This window comes from Psammomys obesus, unplaced genomic scaffold (genome assembly GCF_907164565.1).
Source record: "Psammomys obesus unplaced genomic scaffold, mPsaObe1.curated_primary_1811, whole genome shotgun sequence".
In the NCBI taxonomy this organism is placed as follows: Eukaryota; Metazoa; Chordata; class Mammalia; order Rodentia; family Muridae; genus Psammomys; species Psammomys obesus.
Window position 1 is genome coordinate 6,798,089 of NW_026585797.1, and position 20,185 is coordinate 6,818,273.

Genomic DNA, 20,185 nt, shown 5'->3' on the forward strand with positions numbered 1-20,185 from the left:
GGACCTCTCTTCCTCCTGTACTTTTCTTTCATGTGATACAGTGGAAACATAGAAGCCAAACACATGTGCTCGCCTTTTTGCTTACTAAATGGTTTCTGCGGTCATGTGTGCATTTCTTACTCCCTTGGGTATAACTTTCCACAGTCTCTAAACAAGATGGTTCAGTCAGGTCATCTGCAAGTTCCCTCTACTGCTGGGGTGCACCAGCTCTGGTCAAATCTTGAATCCAGATCTTTGGCATAAGGTGAGGAGACCCTTGTCCCATCCAGGTCAAACCCAGATCTGTGCAGTGGAGTCATTGAAACAGTGAGTTTTCCTTCTGCTTCTCCCCAGTATCTGAACATGAAGTTGGATACTTACGCATTCACAGCTGGAAAGCGAAGATGTCTTATAAACCTTTACTAAAATTATGAAGAAGAACAGAGAAGAGGGTTGATCTGAATGTGTGTGAGGCTGTCTGTTTAGCTCCCTTGCACTTACCCATGTGAAAATTCTCTCACGCTGATTGTGAGGAAACCATCAGTTTATAGCCAGTGCCCCCCTGCCATGAACAAAAGCAGAGAGGAATGGGCAGAAGAGTCTCTTCATTCTCAGTGCGTAATGGAACTCAAAGGAGCAAGTGCTTTGCTATAGAACAGTACACAAGCCACCCAGAGCCAATAACTAGATAAACTTTGGGCCCCTTTATGTGCTATTTGCTCAATTACGTTGCCAAAGTCGGAGGTTCAACTCCTATTGAATGTGCCCCTTGGCTTACTGTAATTACCCGAGGCGGATTACATGATACACTTATGTTTGGGTTCATAGTAACACAGCGTACGTTATATTCCAAATGTGCTTGTATCCGTGAGCCTTTACTACAGTGTACGTGCATGCTTGCATATTTGGGCATGAGCCCCTACATATTGTCTTCATTTGATTAGCTGAACGTGAGTAGCGGGGTACGTAACTAAAGAAAGAAGTAATCATCAAGGACTTGACTTTCCTAATGTCCTCAGGCTGAAGGTGTTCTAGGTGAGAACATGGACAAGCCGTCTGATTTAGTCCATTATTGTATTTTCAATTATCTTTCGTATTCAAAGAGAGACATTAATATAGCTGAGGATGACATAGCAAATTACCACAGCTCTCTAACCCTTGAAATTGCTAACACTGTTGTAATCTGTAATTATAGAAATCAGTGTGAGAATTGTGGCAGTGCGTAATTATCTTCCTGATACTTTATTGCTGAATGAATTATTAATCAGAATCACTCTTGTATAGTATTTGCAGCAACTCAGAAGAATAATGTATAATTAAATTTCATTATTCCTATTTTTGTGTTAATGTTTTATGATGTTGTAATTGATAATTAATTGGCCAAAACTCATACAATACTTGGAAGTTTCAGGTGGCTGGAAAAATGTTCAGTGTGCTGAGTTCATTAACTAAGTAATAATCATTCTGTAAAAGACCATGGGGTCTTGTCCAGTCTATGTGAGAGAGCTTTTAAAAGTGGGATCTTAATCTTAAGCTTTTCATGTTTCCTTAAAAGAAAGCAATAGCTGTGACCATGTACAAATGATGAAGACTTCTTGATAGCTCTCAAATGGGTCAGTTTTAGGCACTCAAACATAGGTTGTGAGTTTCAAACTAACACAGAAGATAATGTGGTGTGCCTCACTGTGTATCAATTTCCATTCTAATTAAACCATCAGTCTCTTTTGAACTACAATATAAGGAGGCGTTAACACCTCCAGTGCCTTGAAAATCATTTCCTCCTTTCTGCTCTTGGTGAGTATAACCCATCCCATAGCACATTCTTATAAAGTCTGGTTTAATCTTTTCCAATTGTTCAAAACACTATATGGCTCTCCTCGCAGACATGTAGATTTAGGATCTGAAGAGAGCATGAACTTCTTCTTGACTGGCATTCTAACTAAGAATTCCTGGAGTGGGTTTCTCTTGGTATCCTTTGCAGCCTAGGTAACCAGGAAAAGTTCAGAATCTAAGAATGTCTTTCACTCAGCCTGGCTTCTATTGAGAGATGCATTGTTGGGCATTTTGTGTGAATTTCTGCTGAGCTCTTCGATTAGAGTTTTAAGAGGCCGTGCTTCTTTCTGGTTTTTAAAGTGTCTGCTTCAGAAACATGCAACTTTTTTCTTGAGCAGGTAAGCATCTTTTTACATTGTCAGGAATATCGAAGCATTGTATTAGGGACTTAACAGTGCATGTGATTTTTTGAGTCAATTCTTTTCTGAGCGGATTAGAAAACCCTAGTGGAGAGGAACGGAAAGGGTGGGGTGATGTTTCTGGGATCACCATACAAATGCAAGTCCACATCCCAGGAAGATCACAGCTGGGTTGTTCTCGTGTTACCTGCACTTGATACCCTGGGTCTCAACGTCACCCCCAGTGACGACCACAGGAAGCCTCTGAACTCTCAGCTGCGGGCCTGGGCCACAGCCGCCCTCTGAGAGCCAGTACTGTTGAGAAAAGCCTCTTGGCAGGTTGAGGTGGAAATCTGTGTTTCTAAGTGTGTGGGGTCCAAGTGATCTTTCAAAAAGCAGGAATAGGGATGCTACCGGCAGACTAGAACGGCTAAACTGTATTCTACAACACCCGCCTTATATGCAGTGATGGATAAAGATGCTCTATGGTTCGCGAGTAGTTGAGCCCTTCTCTTTATGTGATTTTATGTGACTTCACTTCCAGAGTGAGTCTGGAACGTACAAGCCAGAGGCTGGAGATGTATGACTAAGGGCGTTGGGACAACTCACTGAGCAGGCAGTATATGAACCAGGGCCTGAAGGTGATCAGAGACTGAGCAGTCACTCTCCATCCCAAGGCAGCCTCTCAACAGACACACGCTGTCCTCATCTCACATATAAGGAGACTCAGAGAATGTAAACAATCTGCTGAGATCACCAGCTCTAGGAATTCACAAAGTGGGGTTTCCCAGTGGTATTTTGGGGGAGGCTTTACATCAACTGCTGTGGAGATAAAATGCAGGCTCCTAACCACACTCTTTACCCTAAATACATATGTGCAATTTGAGAACTTTTGTAACTCAAAGAGATGGGAATTCATCTACAGAGTCTGAAGGAGGCAGGAGGCAGCGCTAAAAGTGGGAACTTCACATTACAAAATACAAGCCGTGGTCAGTCTGGGGGTGGAGGGAGAAGTTTAAAAGCTGCTGCAGTGGGAGCACTAAGTTTACTGACCGCTTACTGGGTATGGAGTGAAGTAGTGAACAAATGTACAATGGTTTGATCCTCAGAGCCCTATCAAATAGATGCTCTTTATCGCACACTTTTTTTTTTTTAAGAGTGTGGAAAATGAGGCAAAGAAAAGCTAAGTGGCCTGTCTGCGGTTCTGCAGCAAATGAGACAGAATGGAAATCCAAGCAGTCTGTCTCCAGCCTGTGCCCAAAGCCACTGCCTCCCTCCACTGTGTGCGTGCGGTACTTGGTGAACACTGCATTCCACCTCAGGGCCTCTTCCAAACACTGCGTGTGCTTGTGCGTTAAGTCATTCACTCTGTGTGGCAACTGCGTGCTGATGAAGTATCCTTACCCAGAGTTTCCATGGCTTCCTGAGATGACAGCATGATCAGCATTCGGATTCAGACAGGCAGGCCCCAGAGGAAGCACACATATCTCTACCAATGAAAGAAGGTACAGAATTATGTAAGATGCAGCAGGGAGAACTCAAGGAAAGCCTGCCCCAGAAAGAGGGGTATTCAAGGCATGTAACAAAGAGGAAAGGGTGAAGGTTTCAGGAGCTGCTATTAGGTACAAGTCTGCTCGAATTCCCATCTGCCAGGTGCTTCCTTAATACCAGAGAGAAATGCATCAGGAGTAGGCGTCCGGAAGAGAAGACTTTCTTGGTGTAATTGTTGTAGGTTTAGTCAAACGGTGATGAGGACGGTTCCTGCTGGAGGCCGAGTGGTTCTTTCTGCCCAGAGCACTCTTAGATCCATTTCTTTCTGTGACCTTCCTGGTCTCTGGGGGACATTGTGGAAGGCAGGCTACAGTGATGTCATGGCCAGGGCTGCCAAGAAGCATGACAGCACACACTTTGTCCCATCCTTGCAGCCTTGAACGGAAATTAAGCAAATTGGCTTTTACCCAAGTTAAAAAGAAAATGTGTACAAATGAAGCAGGCACCGTTCTTCCCACGATCCCGTTTACCTCCATAGGAGAAATTCTCCATAGGTACAGATTTACAAATATAGATAATAGACAAAAAAAAAAATGTTTCTTATGCTGATAGGTTGGGACTGAGGAGCTGTAACTCAATGAGGGGCAGTTGCCTCAGACAAAGGACCTTGCACATACAAAAGTGAGCCGTGCTCTGAATATTCTGTTGCTTCATCTCAGTTAGTCTTACTCTGTAGTCAGAGAGAACAAGAGTTACACAAGCTAGTTAATGTGCCAACATCTGTCGTCTAGAAAGTGGGCAATCAGGAATCAAAGGGTGGCCCTCAGTTTAGGGAAGAGAGGAGAAGTGGAAAGTGGGCGCTGTGTGGGTTCAAGAGACTAAAGCACCTCTTACTCTTGGCACACCCAAATGGCCTTGAGGCACTCATTCCTGACCAGTCGGAAAAGAGTGTTTTCTACCCCTGTGACAGTGCAAATTTTGACTTTGTGTAAAAGAGTAAGAAAATAGATCTGGGAAGATGGCTCACTGATTTAAAGTGACACTGCTCTTGCAGAGGGACTTTGGGTTGATTCCCAGCACCCAAAGCCGCTGGCTCACAACTCCAGCTCCAGGGGGCCTCTCATGCCCTCTTTTGTTTCCAAAGATATCTTCATGAACATGGTGCACATAAAGGCATGCAGGCAAACACACAGAAGCACAGATAAAAATAAGTGTTTGTAAATGCTTCTTTCTTTGATACCTTTTGCTTTATCCAGAAGATATTATGTAAGGTAGTGTCAGTCATGTGCTTTCTGGTTTTTATTTTGTTTTGTTTTTATTACAATTTATTCACTTTGTATCCTGCCTGTAGCCCCCCTCATCTCCTCCCAGTCCCACCCACCTTCCTTCTTCCCCCCCATACCCCTCCCCTAGTCCATTCATATGGGAGGTCCCCCTCCCCTTCTATCTGATCCTAGCCTATTAGGTCTCATCGGGACTGGCTGTGTTGTCTTCCTCTGTGGCCTGGTAAGGCTGCACCCGCCAGGGAGAAGGGTATCAAAGGAGGTACTGAGACTCATAGCCAAACTTTGGGCAGAGTGCAAGAAACCTTATGGAATAAGAGGGAGATAGAAGAACCTGGAGGAGACAAGAACTCAACAAGGAGAACAACAGAGCCAAAAAACCGGGGCCCAGGGGGTGCTGCAGAGACTGATACTCCAACCAGGAGCCATGCATGGAGCGCTTTCTGTTTAACAGCAAGCTCTGAGTGGTGAAGCGTGTGTGTCACTTTGGGTAATAATAATCCTTACGCTAAGAGGCTGCCAAGGGTAGGGCAGACACCTGGAAAGCTCCATGCACATTCTGTCCTCCCACCCCAACCCCGCTTTGCTGACCTCTGCCTTTCCCACATGCTCTCAGGAGAGTCTTTCACCTGTGTTAATCCTCCACCTCCGTTTGACCTTCTGTGTGGTGGCAGATGGTCCGTGCGCGCCCTTGTATTACCTGATGCGATATTTAACAGACTGCTGGCACATCTTCACCTTGGGAGTTTAATCACTTTTAAGTGGAACAGACTTCAGTGGACATCCACAAGCCTTTCTCAGAATACTCTCTGAATGAGCTTTGATGAGATGCTGCCTGACTTTGGTGTGCTGTGCTTTTATTTCCTTAGTTACCAGGCGACTCAGGTACAGCCTTAGCCTCCTCCATTCTCCTTGCATTCCTGCAGAGAAGACAATGTTTCAGAACAAAATGTATCCATAAGACCTAATGTGGGGGTGGGGGGAAGCACGTTCTCTTTTATTCCGAATCTCTTCATGGGCCAGAGGGATGGTTCAACAGGTAAAAGTGCTTCGCAAGCCTGAGGACCAGATCCCGAAAAGGAAGGAGAAGTGATTCTTGGAGGCTGTCCGTTGCCTTCCTCGTGCTTACTGTGTCACACACTCACGCACACCATACACATGCCATACACACTAATAACATTGATCAGTTACATCAGGACGAAAACATACATAAAGAACCTTCTGCAAAGGCTGTATTTCTGCAGCCTGTGCAACTGTGACTACTTTTCGCCCTATAAGCCCTGTGCCCTCTCAGGGCCCTGGGAGGGCATCAGCAGACATCACAAAAGTGAATAATCATCTAGGTGCAAATGCCCGTTGCCTACAGGCAGGCCTCTGCTTACTGTGTCTGGGGCTTCTGAGCACGAAGAAGGACCTGGCATCAGTGATGCAGTCTCTGCCATACTAACCATGGCCACTTGAATCCACCTTTGCTTCGTTTTACACGTTAGCATCTGCAGGCACTAACTTGTGCTAGCCACAGCGACATGGTTACTCACTTGAAACTGATTCAGTAAAAACAAAATTGTTTTTATTTATAGCTTCTCAGTGTTCTGTTCTCAATCTATCCTGTTCCCTCCTCCTCCCTTCCTTCTCTCCTCCTCTTCTGTGTCTGGCTCCCCAACCTATCTAAAGCCTACTTATGACTGAGTCCAGTCTCTCTCTTCTGTCTTAGTGCTGACAGTCATGATGAAGCTAGAATGAAGCAGGCTTACAGTCCCCCATTTCCACATTTGACTATCTGTTGTCTTTTCTCAATCTCTGAATCTGTTGTGAGTTTTTGACTCGGTTCTTTTTTGAGACAGAATAATTTCTGCTAGGTTCTGGGAATTCCCCTCCCACCCGATGGAGACGTTTTGGGGAGGAGAAGCGAGCCCCTGTGGAACTGAGCACTGGTACAGACCTGCAGCGCCTTCTATTAAAATGTAAAGTGATCCGTTGAGTCATCCTCCCTGTGGTTTGACTCAGGCGCTTTATGGTGCGCTTTGCCTGTCATTTCTCTGTAATGATTTCCCCATGGAGAAGGGTGTCTGATAGAATCCAGGCAGACTAAAGATTGCTCTGAGTCAAATGGATCTTTTATTCTTCTAGTATTAACCCTTATCTCTCAGTTTCCCATCCTCAAATTTTCCCTGAAGGAACCTTAATGAAGTAAACAGGCTCCACCACCCTCATTTAGCTTCCTAATCGCTGCTCACAGATTCTTCTCACGTTAACAGCGTGAAGCTCTAGGGGAATATTCTGCTGGCTAGAAGGGGGCTTTGAGAGAGAATATTTTACACAGATGCCCTGATAAAGAAAAAGGTAGAAAAGAGATGACATTTCTCTGTCCTCTAAGAGGCCGATGCTAATGGGAAGCAGAAATTGATGTAGGAGAAAGGAATATAAATGGAGAACATGGAAAAGTGACACCAGAGGCAAACGGATGGAAAAAAATGGAAAAGTGTGGCCACTAGTAGAGAAATGGCCTGACCCAGAAGACTAGACAAGAGGGTCACTGTAACACAAAAGAATGAGAGAGAAAGAAAGAACCATCAAAGGGGAAGAACAGGGTAGACAGCTGCTTGACCTATTGTGTGCTTCCCAAAACCACAATCCTCTCCCCCAACAGTCCCCTACAACACGACCCGGCCATCACTGAGAGCGGCCACTCTTGTTTTCCTGCCTGGCATAAAGACTCATTCACATGGCAACTTCCAGCCTGCATTCATTTGACAGTAATAGTTTATGTCACACCTTACTGTTCAGCTCAAGCTGTGGCCTTATCCCTAGTCTCCTAAACAGTGTTATTTCACCAGGTATCACTGAGCAGCTTTACAGGAGGAAGAAGGACCAACATCCTCTGGCCCTGCCTCCCAGAGCACTGAGTGAGGTGAGAATGAGCAAGTTCCTCTGTCCCACTAGACACTGAAGTTACATAATTTTCAACATATCTTCACTTCTTTTTAGGAACTGTGTTTAGAAATGCTTATGTTTCAAGACTTTTCCAGTGCTGGTGTGCTTTTATAGAAACACAGATGATCTAGCTAGGAATACTTTGAATTCACCTGTCTTCATGTTATAAATAAGAAAATAGAAATGTATGAACTAGTTTGGTTTTTGTGAGATAGGAGAGTGTGGAATCTCTGAAAATAGTTTATTGAGGGACAGGCTGTGGATCTTAGGGATCCTGGTCCCTTCTATTTGGGGGGAAGACTTTGTTTTTGTAAAATTGATTGTGGATACAAAAGAGAATAAGGAAGTTCCATGCTAGATGGCTCAGATAACAAGCATTTATCCTCAGTGGTATGGGTTGGAAATTTGGAACCAGGGTACCAGCAGGTCAGGTTCTTGTAGGGGCTCTTACTGGTTTAGACAACTATTATCTGATTGTGTCCTTGTGTGGCAGAAAATGAGTGAGAGAGGATCCCTTATTGTGGAGCTAACCCTTTTTAGGAAGACTCCGCCATTGTAACATGATCTAACAACCTCCCAAAGCTCTGCCTCCAAAGATCACCATGCTGAGAGTTTGGGCTTCAATATATGAAGTTTTGGGGACTACAGATAGTTTATTTCAAAATACTGCGTATCGCTGGGTGTTAGATTTGTTCGTTTTAACACAAATGGAATTGGGATGAATATTAAGGTTTTTGCTTCTGTAGGCTAACACTCAACATTAGGTTTGTGGCATTTATCTGCATGTTACATGTGGCTCTAATTAGCTGTTGTTCCATGATAGAAATATATAAAGACTACATACCTCCTCAGTGCTACTGACAGACATTATATTGCATCTACTAGAGGGTTATTATACTTACTGATGCTGTGAATGCCCTTACTGAATGTCCCACTTAGGAGCTCAGGGGTATCTCCACTGTAACCTAGGAGTGAAACTGGGTACTAGTCCCTGTATGCCTTCAACTTCACTAGACAATGCAAGTTGATTTCCAGAGGCATTAAACCAAATATCATCAACAAACAAGAATTCCTGTTGCTTCACAGCATCATAAACTTACTGTTGTCAAACTTTCGACTTCTTTCCAAGCTGATGGTTATGTACAATTTTTATTTAATACCTTAAGTGGATTCATTACAGTCCACCTCTCCCATTGTAGTATATTTTCCAGATCAGCGTCTTTGAAGGCTTTGCCTCTCCACTCAGATTTTATTTAAAGATGAAAAGTTAGAATGAGTCACTACTATCTTATTAGGTGCTTTGGAGTTTAGAATATTTTGTATTTTGATCTGTCTAAAAGCACAAATGGAACAGCCATCAAAGACACAGAGCTTCTCGTGATTGCTCTGTGTTCAGATTTGGGTGGATTTATCAACTGTACAATTTAAAAAATAAAACATTTTTTTAAAAATTGTCACAAAGGTGCTAGTGAATCGAAGTTCCTCCGGAAAGATCAAGGGGAATAGGCATTTACACTGAACTAGGGAACCTTTGAGAACCATTAAGGACTTGATGATACAATTGTAACGATTCCAGTCCCAACAGCAGCCTTAAATTTCAGCTCCCTTGCCACTAAGCAGAAGACAGACAGATGGAGGGGTTGAGTAAACAGAGCAGAAGGAACGTCTTAGCTGTTCCACGACAGGCCCTCCCTTTAGCTGTCTGAGGCATTAGTGACATTAAGCAAAAAGCACTTACTTTTCCATTAGGAAATGCTGAAGTTAAACTGCTTTTCACTTTCAGTGGGAACTTTGATGTGCTTAGAAAATGTTTCCAATCCAAAAGTAACACCGAAGCCATTTCAATAGCTCTGTGCACTCCTGAGTCTCTATAGATTTGTTAACTTTCTCCTCTGAAAACCAACCCCTATAGGTCTATAGTAAATAACTTTCAAATGCTTGATAAAAGCAGAAATTCACTCAGCAATTACTAAATAATTTAGTATTTGATTCACAGAAGTATCTTCTTAATGCACTGGAAGAAATGTGGGGGAGTACCAAGTGTAATGGTTTATAATTTACTCCTTTTTTTCACCCACAAGTCATATTCATTTTTTTTCATCCCAAGCATTCTAGACATGACAGGTTGTCTGTAAAATTTAACGTTCTACTTTTTTGTGAATTGCAGCTTTTCAGATTTCCCACTGTGGATTTTTTTTAACTTTGTGAATTATACTTTTAACATTAGAACTGTTAGACATGTTACTCTCTGAATATGATCCAGGAATGAATGAAGATCGTAAGTTAATAAGTGACTCTCATTCATTAATACTGCGATTTTGACTGATGAGAGCTGTGGACCCGTAGCTTCTTCTGAGGGGTGAGCATGTTATGATAATACAGTAGTAATTAGCTTCCCTTGATGAGCCATATGAGGAAAAGATTGGGGTGTATGTATGTGCTATGCACATGTGCAGCTGGGGTTTTTGGCATGGGGAAAGAATGAGATCAGCCAAAACCCAAATCAGAACCTTTGGAAAGCTTCCTCACAATCTGACTTCAGCTAATGTCTACATACTTTAACACATTGTCTACTGCATAGAGTAAAGACTGGCTGTCAGACTACAGCATGCTATTCTGGGATCCTTGCTCCCCACCCTGTGAAGTAGTTCATTCTTAGATCCTGCCGTCCCTGCTGATTAACGGCAAGTGTTGCTTAATTAACATTAGGAATGGGAGTGTTCAGAAAGCAGGGTGTTCAGTACTGCAGTGATGGAAGAGCCAAGGCAGACGAGTGTTCCACAGAAACACATGATGCTGAGGGAAGAAAGAAAGGGCTGAGAAACAGTGTGTTCCCTCATGCTTGAAGAGTCGGCTGAGATGTAAAGAGTAAGAGGAGGACAATGGAATTAGCGATAGCAGAAAGAATTACTCAAGAACCCAGTAACAACATCCTGAAAAAAAATCACTAAATAAAAGTCTAGCGTCCATTTATATGATAATGAATTTCAGTGTTTGCCTAGTGTGTTGGCTAGTTTTCATGTCAGCTTGGCACAGGTTAGAGTCCTTTTGGAAGAAAAACCTCAATTGAGAAAATGTCCCCATCAGACTGTCCTGTGATCTGTGAGGCATTTTCTTGATTGTTGATTGATATGGGTGGGCCCATCCCTCAGGGAGAGAGGCACCCCTGAGCATGTGGTTCTGGATGGCATGAGAAAGCTGGCTGAGCAAGCCACAAGAAGCAAAGCAGTAAGCAGCACTCTTTTCATGGCCTCTGCTTCAGTTCCTGCCTTGACTTTCCTCAGTGATAGACTGTGATGTGGAAGTATAAGTGAAATAGCCCTTTTGGTTTGTTTGTTTGTTTGTTTGTTTGTTTGTTTGTTTGTTTATTGTTCCTTTTGGTCATGGTGTTTCATCCCAGCAATAGAAATCTAAGACAGTGGTCATGTGGAAGACCCTAGATTCAATCCCCAGCACCACCCCAAAACAGATTTCAGTTCATATAGTTTAATAAACAGAATTAATAGTGTTTAAATGTCTTCAAATCTCACTTGATGGTTTAGCCAGATGAACAGATATCCATGTTAATGTGACTTTTAGAACCTACTTTGTCACCTGGAGCTCCACATATGGCAGTTAACGCCATTCTTTTCTAAACCCAGCCCTTTTAAGAAAAGGTTTGTTTCTCGAGACTTCCCATCTGTCTGGGGGCTCTGCATCCTTGCCTGGCTCCTGGGTACAGTGGTCTTAGCCTGCCACTATTAATGGCTGCGTCTCCTAATAGGACATGATTTTGTTCCTCTCTGCAGAGATTAGGACTGTACTCAGGCCTCAATGGAACCCCAACTGAATTGCCTTGGTAGCATATTCTTTAGTTCTTTTGCTTGCCAGATTTGCTCCCAGAACAAACCTCCAGGTTAAGGCCTGGAGCCCTGACAGCACCACTTCTCCACGCTGTACCTAAGTGTCTTCTGCACTGAGTTCCCGTTCCCGTAAATATGCTCTTACTTCAAGCAAGTTGCTGCCCTCCCTAGGAAGGTCATGGTGCATCCTGAGAGAGCTTCCTAATCTGAGAGTGGCAGAGCAGGAGACAGGATTCCTTCTTTCTCCCCCAGCCCAGAAATCTTTGTACATTATCTACTTCATTTCCTATAATGAGCTCTTCAGAGGCAAGTTTTTATTTGATGCAAATTCTACAAAATGAAATTGCATTCATAAATTGTCTTCAAACGGCCAAAAAAAGTTTCAGTCAACTAAAAGGCAGTAACCCCTGTCTGCACTCCCTTAAGTCTATTTTCCTCACAGCCCCCTGGAGAGCCACAGGATTTTATATCTGAAAGATCACAGCTGGCATTGTGGTCCTTGCTTTACATTTCGTAAACCCGGAAGCAGGGACAGAGTGAAGGAGTTTGTCCAAATCCGTAGAGCAGTGGCATGGCTGAAGCAGAGGCCAGTGTTCTTTCTACAGCACCTCACTTTCATTGCTCTCTGTATTTTCTTCCATTTTTTATTTCACTTAGTTTACAGCTTTGAATTGTTCAAAGCAACCCTCTGTCTTTAACCACAACCAGTGAAGTTATGATAACACAGATTACCCATAAATAAATTTGAAAAATGACATCGCCCTTATTAATCCCTTCTGGTAACTTGAGTGGGCCATCTATTTCCTACAGCCTTAGCTGTTCACCAGGTTTTGACTGTTGTCTGCTACATATAACCCGTTACAATGTTGAAATTCAGCACATTGTGTAGACTAATAGAAAAAACACTGGATGTGGTAGGACCAAAGGTAATATTTGAGAATGGAGACAAGAAATCAGGAATTGACTTTATATGGTAGATTTTAAAAAGTCTGGAAACGTTCCGATTAGAAGACAAGTAGAGAAGCTGGGGAGCTGGCTCAGCAATAAGAGTACATCCTGCTCTGAACAGAGGACCTGAGTTGTGCCCAGCACACACATGAGTGGATCCTAACTTTCTGTCACTCTAGTTCCAGGAGATCCAATGCCCTCTCCTGGCCCCTGCGGGTACCTGCACTTATATGCGCATACCCACACGTCTTAGTTAAGGTTTCTATTGCTGCAGTGAAACACCATGACCAGAAAGCAAGTTGCAGAGGAAAGCGTTTATTTAGCTTACACTTACACATCATAGTCCATCACCAAAGGAAGCCAGGACAGGAACTCAAACGTGACAGGAACTGGAGGCAGGAGCTCATGCTGGGACCATGGAGGGGTGCTGCCTACTGGCTTATTCCCCGTGGCTTGCTCAACCTGCTCCTTATAGAAGCCACCACCACCCAGGGACGGCCCCACTCACAGTGGGCTGGGACCCTCCCCCTCAATCACTAATGAAGAAAATAGCTGTTTCTTATGAAGACGTTTCTCGGTTGAGGTTCTCTCTTTTCAGATGACTCTAGCTTGTGTCAAGTTGACATAAAACTAGCTAGGACCCCACGTGCAGACATACGTGCATGCACATAATTAAAAATAAAATAAATCTTTTAAAAGGAAGGCAATAGAAAACATTTGTATTTTTTTCACTCAGTAATAAAAAACTTACCAGCAATTTCCTAGTGTTAAACAGATACCAAGAGACCTTGACTTTATTCCATGTTTAGGATTGTTTTAACTAAATTGTGTCTGTTACAATGTTTTTCTTCTAATTTCATTTTTTAATTGGTTGTGGACAAACAAATTTACAAAAATACTTCATTTTTATTTAAATGCCAAGTTTTTCCTCACAAAAACTCTCTGCAATTAGCTATTGAAAAGCAGCATTTATAGTAGAATGTAGCCTACACTCTACTAACAATGTGATAAGTTATTGCTTTAAAGTACTAACAAAATTATAACTAATAAGTTGAGCGTCATTGAGATGGCTGTAGGGAGGAGGGTGGTAATTTCCATTCCCAGGGCCCATGTGGTAGAGGGAAGGGATTGACACCTACCTGTAATTTGTCCTCTGACCGCCACATGTATGCTGTGGCAAATTCACACGTGTTTGGCTCCTGGTGAACACACCTGAGGTTGTCCTCTGGCCTCTCCATCAACATGAGCACACCTGCCCATGAGCGTGAGCACATGAGCACACATCCTAATGGCATCTGACATCAGGTGTTAGGCCGCAAAGGATAGCAGTCCCTCAAAGATGGGAAAGGCCTCACCGGGCAAACTGCTTTGAGGCTTTCCAGACCGTGGAACAAAAAGAAAGCAAGGCATTTTGACTCTGAAGCCAAGTGGACGGAGCTCAGCATCTGGACCTGTGGGGGTGGCCAGACAGAAAGCAGGAGAGCGGAGCTGCACAGAGAAACCCGAAGATTGCAGAAAATTTCCCTTCGGTATTCTTCAGAGAGCTGATGACCATGTGTAAGCAAGGAGCCGCCTCAGGCGTGGGGGAGGCTTGCCCAGAACAATCAGAAGGGAGTTAATGTTTTTATTTACAGATCGCCTAGTCTTAACTATAAAAAATCTTAGAGAAGCTTCAAGAAATAGCTATGGAACATATAAGAAAGTTAGGCAATGTTTCAGGATACAAAATCATTTCTTAGTACTAGGGATGTATCTTAGTAGTAGAATACATGCCTAGAATTCCAGCAAGAGGCCCTGGGTTTGATCTCAGAACTGAAAAAAAAAAGTATTTATATATTAGCAATGAAAAATCACCAGCTGATACTTTAAAACAATAATTGAATACTCAGTTATGAATCTGTGAAAATATTAATATTCATACAGCACTAAAATTTTATTTTAGATTTGACACCAAAGCACAACTTTTTAAAAGTGACAAAACTGGGTTTTATCCAGGGAAAACTTTGAAAATAACTGTTAGGAGAAGAAGGCATCAGTAGAGGACTGGAGACACAGTAACCTGTCACATAGAGGGCCGTGGAGAGCAGGAAGAGCCGTCAGAATCCTGAGGTAGGGGACAGACAACCTGATTCAAACTGGGAAGAGTCCAGCATGGTGTCATGTGTGTTCCCAGCACACCTGTAGCAGAAGCGGAAAGGGCTAAAGCTGAAAGTAGCCAAGGCTAATGCAAGACCCTGCCATGAGAATTAAATTTAAAAAGTGAATAGGCAAAGAATCTGGATAGGCAATGACTGAGAAACACAGGAAGTGCTCGGCATCTCAGCCATTGTAAAACCGGAACCACAGGGAGGTATCCCAGTGCAACTACAGAGATGCCCAGAGTCACAAGGACTGGCCATGCCTCATACTGGCAAGGATGACAGGGACCAAATGCTCAGACATCCTCAGGAAGAGTGAGATGGATGGGACAACCACGGGAGAAAACAATGGCAGTTTCTCAAAAACTTATACCTGCCCTCAGTGGATCCTTACCCTGGAGAAACTCAAGTACCTGGCTGTGTGAACATAAGCACTGATGTTCACAGAAGCTTCGTTTATAGTGGCCCCAAATGGAAACAACCCAAGTATCCATCCACAGATGTGACTGGCTTAAAATTTAAACTATATCCATGAAGTAAATACAATTCAGCAATAATGTAACTTTTATTTTTTTAATTTTTTTTTTTTTTTTTTTTTTTTTTTTTGTGAGTGTACAAAATAATGGATTTTGCCTGTGGTGTTTACTTTTTAATATTTTTATTATTTGAGAATTTCATACAATGTATTTTTATCATATTCCCAGTATTTCCCCTAACTTCTCCAGATCCGCTTATACCTCCCAAACTACATGTGTTCTTTCTTTCTCTCTGTCTCTCTCTGTGTCTCTGTGTATGTGTGTGTATCTCTCTCTCAACTAGCTCATCAAATTGAATTTCTGCTGCCCACACATGCTTTATGACCATCTATGTGAACTTACCAGAGGCCACACCATTAAAGAAAACTGACTTTCCCTACCCAGGAAGTAATCAACTGCTCCCCTCACTTATAGGTGGGGACCCATGAACTCTTTCTCCCTCTAGGCTAGAATGTTGGCTGCAGGCAACCATGAAATAGTTAGAAAAACTAATAGGCTGCTATTAGTTCATGAGCATCTCAGTCCTGCCAGAAAACATAAAATACTGTTTTGTTCCAGTTCCCCCCAACTTCTGTCACTTAGCATCTTCCTGTCCCCCTTCCACCGTCATCCCTGAGCCTTTCAGGGGATGTAACCCAGTTGCCTCATTGGTTCTGAGCAGTCCATGACTCTTATTCTCTGTAGTTCAACCATGACCAGCTGTATGTTTCTGCATTTAGCCACCGTTTGCTAAATGACGAAACACAAAGAAGAAACTTCTCTGTTAAGTCTGAGAGCTCACTAATCTATAGGTAGAGAGAGAAGAATTTAGAGGGCAGTCTATTTAGCACAATAATAGCAGTAGGTTCCTAAGCTCTGGGGCTTAGGAGTTCTCTAACCATGGGTTCAAATTCACAGTATCAGGCATTTGTTTCCTCCTGGACAAAAGAACTTAAATCCAATCAGAAAGAGGTTGGTTACCTGCCTAACATTTCCCGTGGTTCTATCTTCCCATGCCAGTTATTATTGTAATTCACAAGTTTCGCAGATTGTTGGTGAAATTTCCTTCCAGCAGCCTACAGAGCAACTTCCAGTACTATGAAAGCTAGCCAGGTGAAAGAAAACCTCGTGGTCAGTACCAACCTGATTTCTTCAGGTTCTGTATCAAATCCGTGTAGCATCTTCAGCAATAAGGCTAAGTTTTGGCAGATAGTCAAAGGCTCTTCACATCAAGTTCTGATGAGCAGTCAAGACCAATAACAAAATCCTGTATTGTTTTAGGGGTGCCTGGGATACCTCTGGCCAGTATCTTGAGGAGAGGTATCACCCAGCTGATACTGCGCTTTTTACTTGGCATCTTACGGCTTCCAGGAGGAGCATACTCTCCAAGTGGAGTGCCTCCAGCTAAACATGTTTATATGTTTATGTATTTAGGAAGCTTGTAAAACAGGAGATTTCTAAAGATGTGACCTTTTTAAACATCCTTAGTGTTAGTTACCTGCACCTCCTCTACCCTCCCCTCCTGTCCTCTCCTCAGTTAAACCTCCCTCCCTGATACGATGGTATTTTCATACATATACTTGGCTCATGTCCGACTTGCTCTCACCTGTCCTTCCTTCCCCACCTCTTCCTGGTCACCTTCTTCCCTCCAAATTTGTCCTCTTCTGTTTTCATGGTTGGTTTAATGTAATGTCTGTGTGTGTGTGTGTGTGTGTGCACGCGTACATGCATGTGTGTTTAAGTCTAGATTTTGCATATGAAAGAGAAATATATTACCTTCCCCTATTATTTTCTCTTGTTCTCTTTTTAATATAGACCCCTTCTAATATATATTATGCATATAAGAGAAAACATGCAACATTTGCCTTTCCCAGTCTAATTCCACTTTCCAGTTCCACATATTTTCCTACTAATAATATGACATTCTTCCTTAAAGCAGAATAAAATTCTGATGTGTTTGTGCACCACGATTTTTTATTCATTAGTCTGTCTGTTGGCATCTAGGCTCTTGCCATTTCCTGGCTATTTCAGTAGAGCGGCAGGAAGCACAGTTGTGTGCGTAGCCCTGCAGCTTGCCAACACACATTTGTTTGGTGTATGTTGTACATCTGGATCATAAGAATAGGCTAGTTTTAGCTTTTTGACACACCTCTGTGCTGGTTTCCATAATGGCTGCACTAGTTTACATTCTTAACAGAGGGGTGTAAGGAGAAACAAATTTTTGATATATCCAACAGCATGAATAGATGTCAGAATGATTACTCTGAGTAAGATAATGCAGGCAGAATTATACGTGTTTTTCATTTAGCTGTAACTCTGTAGGAGGCAAACGTGCTGTGAGAAAGCTGAGCAGCGGTGGCAGCAGACCTGGGATGACGGTGGTCCATTCATCTTGATGGCACTGCTAGCTTGCCAGTTGCATACGTGTGTCAAAAGGGCAGTTGTATACCCCAGATATTGCAGTATCATATACTAAAGCTGTTTTCAGAAGTCAAAAGTGGGAGGAAAGATAGAAGAAAGAAGGACCTGCTCCTGGGATTTGTGCTGGTAATAAGCATTACTGGAAACCCAGCCTTTGCTTCAGTTCTGGACAGTGCGCTCTAAAACTACTCCCAGGGTACTCTCTAAAGCAAAGAAGTTTTGTAAAAATAATCTCCCTTTGAATGTATCTTTTCCCAAGGTTCCTGCTGCAGTATTGTTTCCTTAAAGATGCTCATTGGGTCCTCTGGGATAATGACAGCACAATTCCATATCTGAGACTGGTGACTGCTGTGCTGCATTGCTCGCACTCTGCCATGAAGGGGAGAACACGGTAAAAGAGCAGACCACAGCTACACTTTAGTGCACATAGAGCTGAGTGCATTCATTAAATCATATCTCACGATTAAATATTTAGTCTACTTAACATCTTTGCCAAATTTCAACTTAGGAACGTGCATGTACTTCATCAAAACAACATTTCAAATACTTCAAAATGCTTTTTCCCTTTTAACACAAATCTCAGGTCGTAATTTGACTATGCATACACACAGGCTCCATTTTATCCTCCTAATGAAATCAAAGCTACCCGATGTTGAGGCATTCCATTAAAAGATGCGGGGTAAAGAGCTGCAGTGAGCTAGAGCGAAGCAATAGGTCGCAGCCTTCCAGATGTCTCTGACTCTGTTATGTCAACCCAAAGTGACTGTGCTGCTTAGCAATCCTGTCCCCCCTGCCAGGCTCACGGCAGGCGGCCCTAGGGGCTATGATGGTCTTTCCTACCTTCTCTGTCACCCTGTGGGATACTGACCCATCCCTTCTTGCTTCCAGGGTTTGAACGGCATGTCTGTGGATGAGAAGCCTGACTCCCCCATGTATGTGTATGAGTCCACAGTCCACTGTGCCAACATCCTCCTGGGCCTCAATGACCAGCGGAAGAAGGACATTCTCTGTGACGTGACGCTGATTGTGGAGAGGAAGGAGTTCCGGGCCCACCGGGCCGTGCTGGCTGCATGCAGTGAATACTTCTGGCAAGCACTGGTCGGACAGACGAAAGATGACTTGGTGGTCAGCTTGCCTGAGGAGGTACAGTCACTTGGTGTGTTCATGGGGTTGTTGTAGGAGGCTCATTCACTTATTTAAAAAATGCTGGCAGAGGAGGTGGAAATTACAACCTGTGGTGCTCCTCTTGGTGTCCGCATCACCCACATGTTGGGTTGTGGCGTGCTCAGTTTCTGTTTGATAAAGGTGAAGTCTCAGAGGCATGAATAAAAAGGGAGCGTGTTTCTTTCTTTAAGGGAACTGAGCCTCTCCTGGGGCCCAAGCCCTCGTGGTTTCTAGTTCACTTGAACTTTGGGTTTTGAATAGTTCAGCCTCAGTCTGATGCAGTCCTCTGAGTAGGATTTGAATCATTGCTATTTCTTCTCTCTTTCAAATGGATCATTAGATTTCCCCTGAGAATAAAACAGCGATAGAATTCACAGGCCCTTCCTTACTGAGGAGAAAAACAAAGCAACCAGCAATTCTCACCATGAATGCAGTGAGATTCTAAGAAGTGTAAATTTGCTTTTCTCATCAGTATTGGAAATATTCCCTACCCAGGTTTCTCAGCTGCTTTGGTGAGGACAGTCATTTTGGTACTTTGGGGACATGAGTAGCTGGGCTTGCTCTGTGCAGAGATGACAGTCAGATGGTTTGAGGGGCAGGGACCCAGAAGATGGGCCTCACAATGGTGAACCATTAAAATGGCCACTCTTCAGTTCTTTACGATTCCTCAGTCATTCTCATCCCCGTCCTTTCAGGAGACTGGGGATAGTGAGAGCACCCGTGCGCTTTCCGTGCAGCGTGGAGTGCTCTCCGTGTAACACTGACACGTGGCGCAATCCCGAGCCTCCCGCAGCCGTCCGCAACCGTGCGCTGCGACAACCTGCAGGGCCACAGCTCACAGTGTTGGCCTTGCCAGTGAGGTCCAGGCTCACCTCCTCCACTTTGCAGCTTCTTCTCGGCATCCTCAGAAGTCAAAGACCAGAACGTAAAGCGTTAAAGATTATTTCATCCCCAGGTACTCTGTACCACCAAAACTCATTCTGACCTACCATGAAAGAAACAGACAAAAGGGCTGGAGAAAAAAGCAGCTCAGTGCTAGAGCACTTGCCTAGCATGTTCAATCCCCAGCACAAGAGGAAAAAAAAAGTGTGTGGGGTAGAAGAGATGCCATGTTCCAGTTTCTTGTTAGACAGCATTTGTGGCTACCTGTACAGGGCAGAAGAGTGGCCAGCTAATGAGCTGCTTAAGTGTGAAATAGCCTTACCTAGGCACCCTTCCGTAGTCACCATCAGCCTCTCCATCCTATGTTTCACACTGTAGTACAGGAAGGAAAAGGATAAATCATTCAAAGACGCAGTA

General features: G+C 43.4%; 1 protein-coding gene across 1 annotated transcript in view; it reads left to right on the forward strand.

Annotated features, from left to right (window-relative positions):
• The window catches only part of Bach2 (BTB domain and CNC homolog 2), a 332,975-nt gene that overhangs the window by 235,608 nt on the left and 77,182 nt on the right, over window positions 1-20,185 (forward strand). Inside the window, exon 4 of the mRNA XM_055599432.1 lies at window positions 18,611-18,865. Coding sequence (XP_055455407.1) covers window positions 18,623-18,865 — 243 coding nt within the window. The 5' untranslated portion in view covers window positions 18,611-18,622. The remainder of the gene's footprint in view (window positions 1-18,610; window positions 18,866-20,185) is intronic.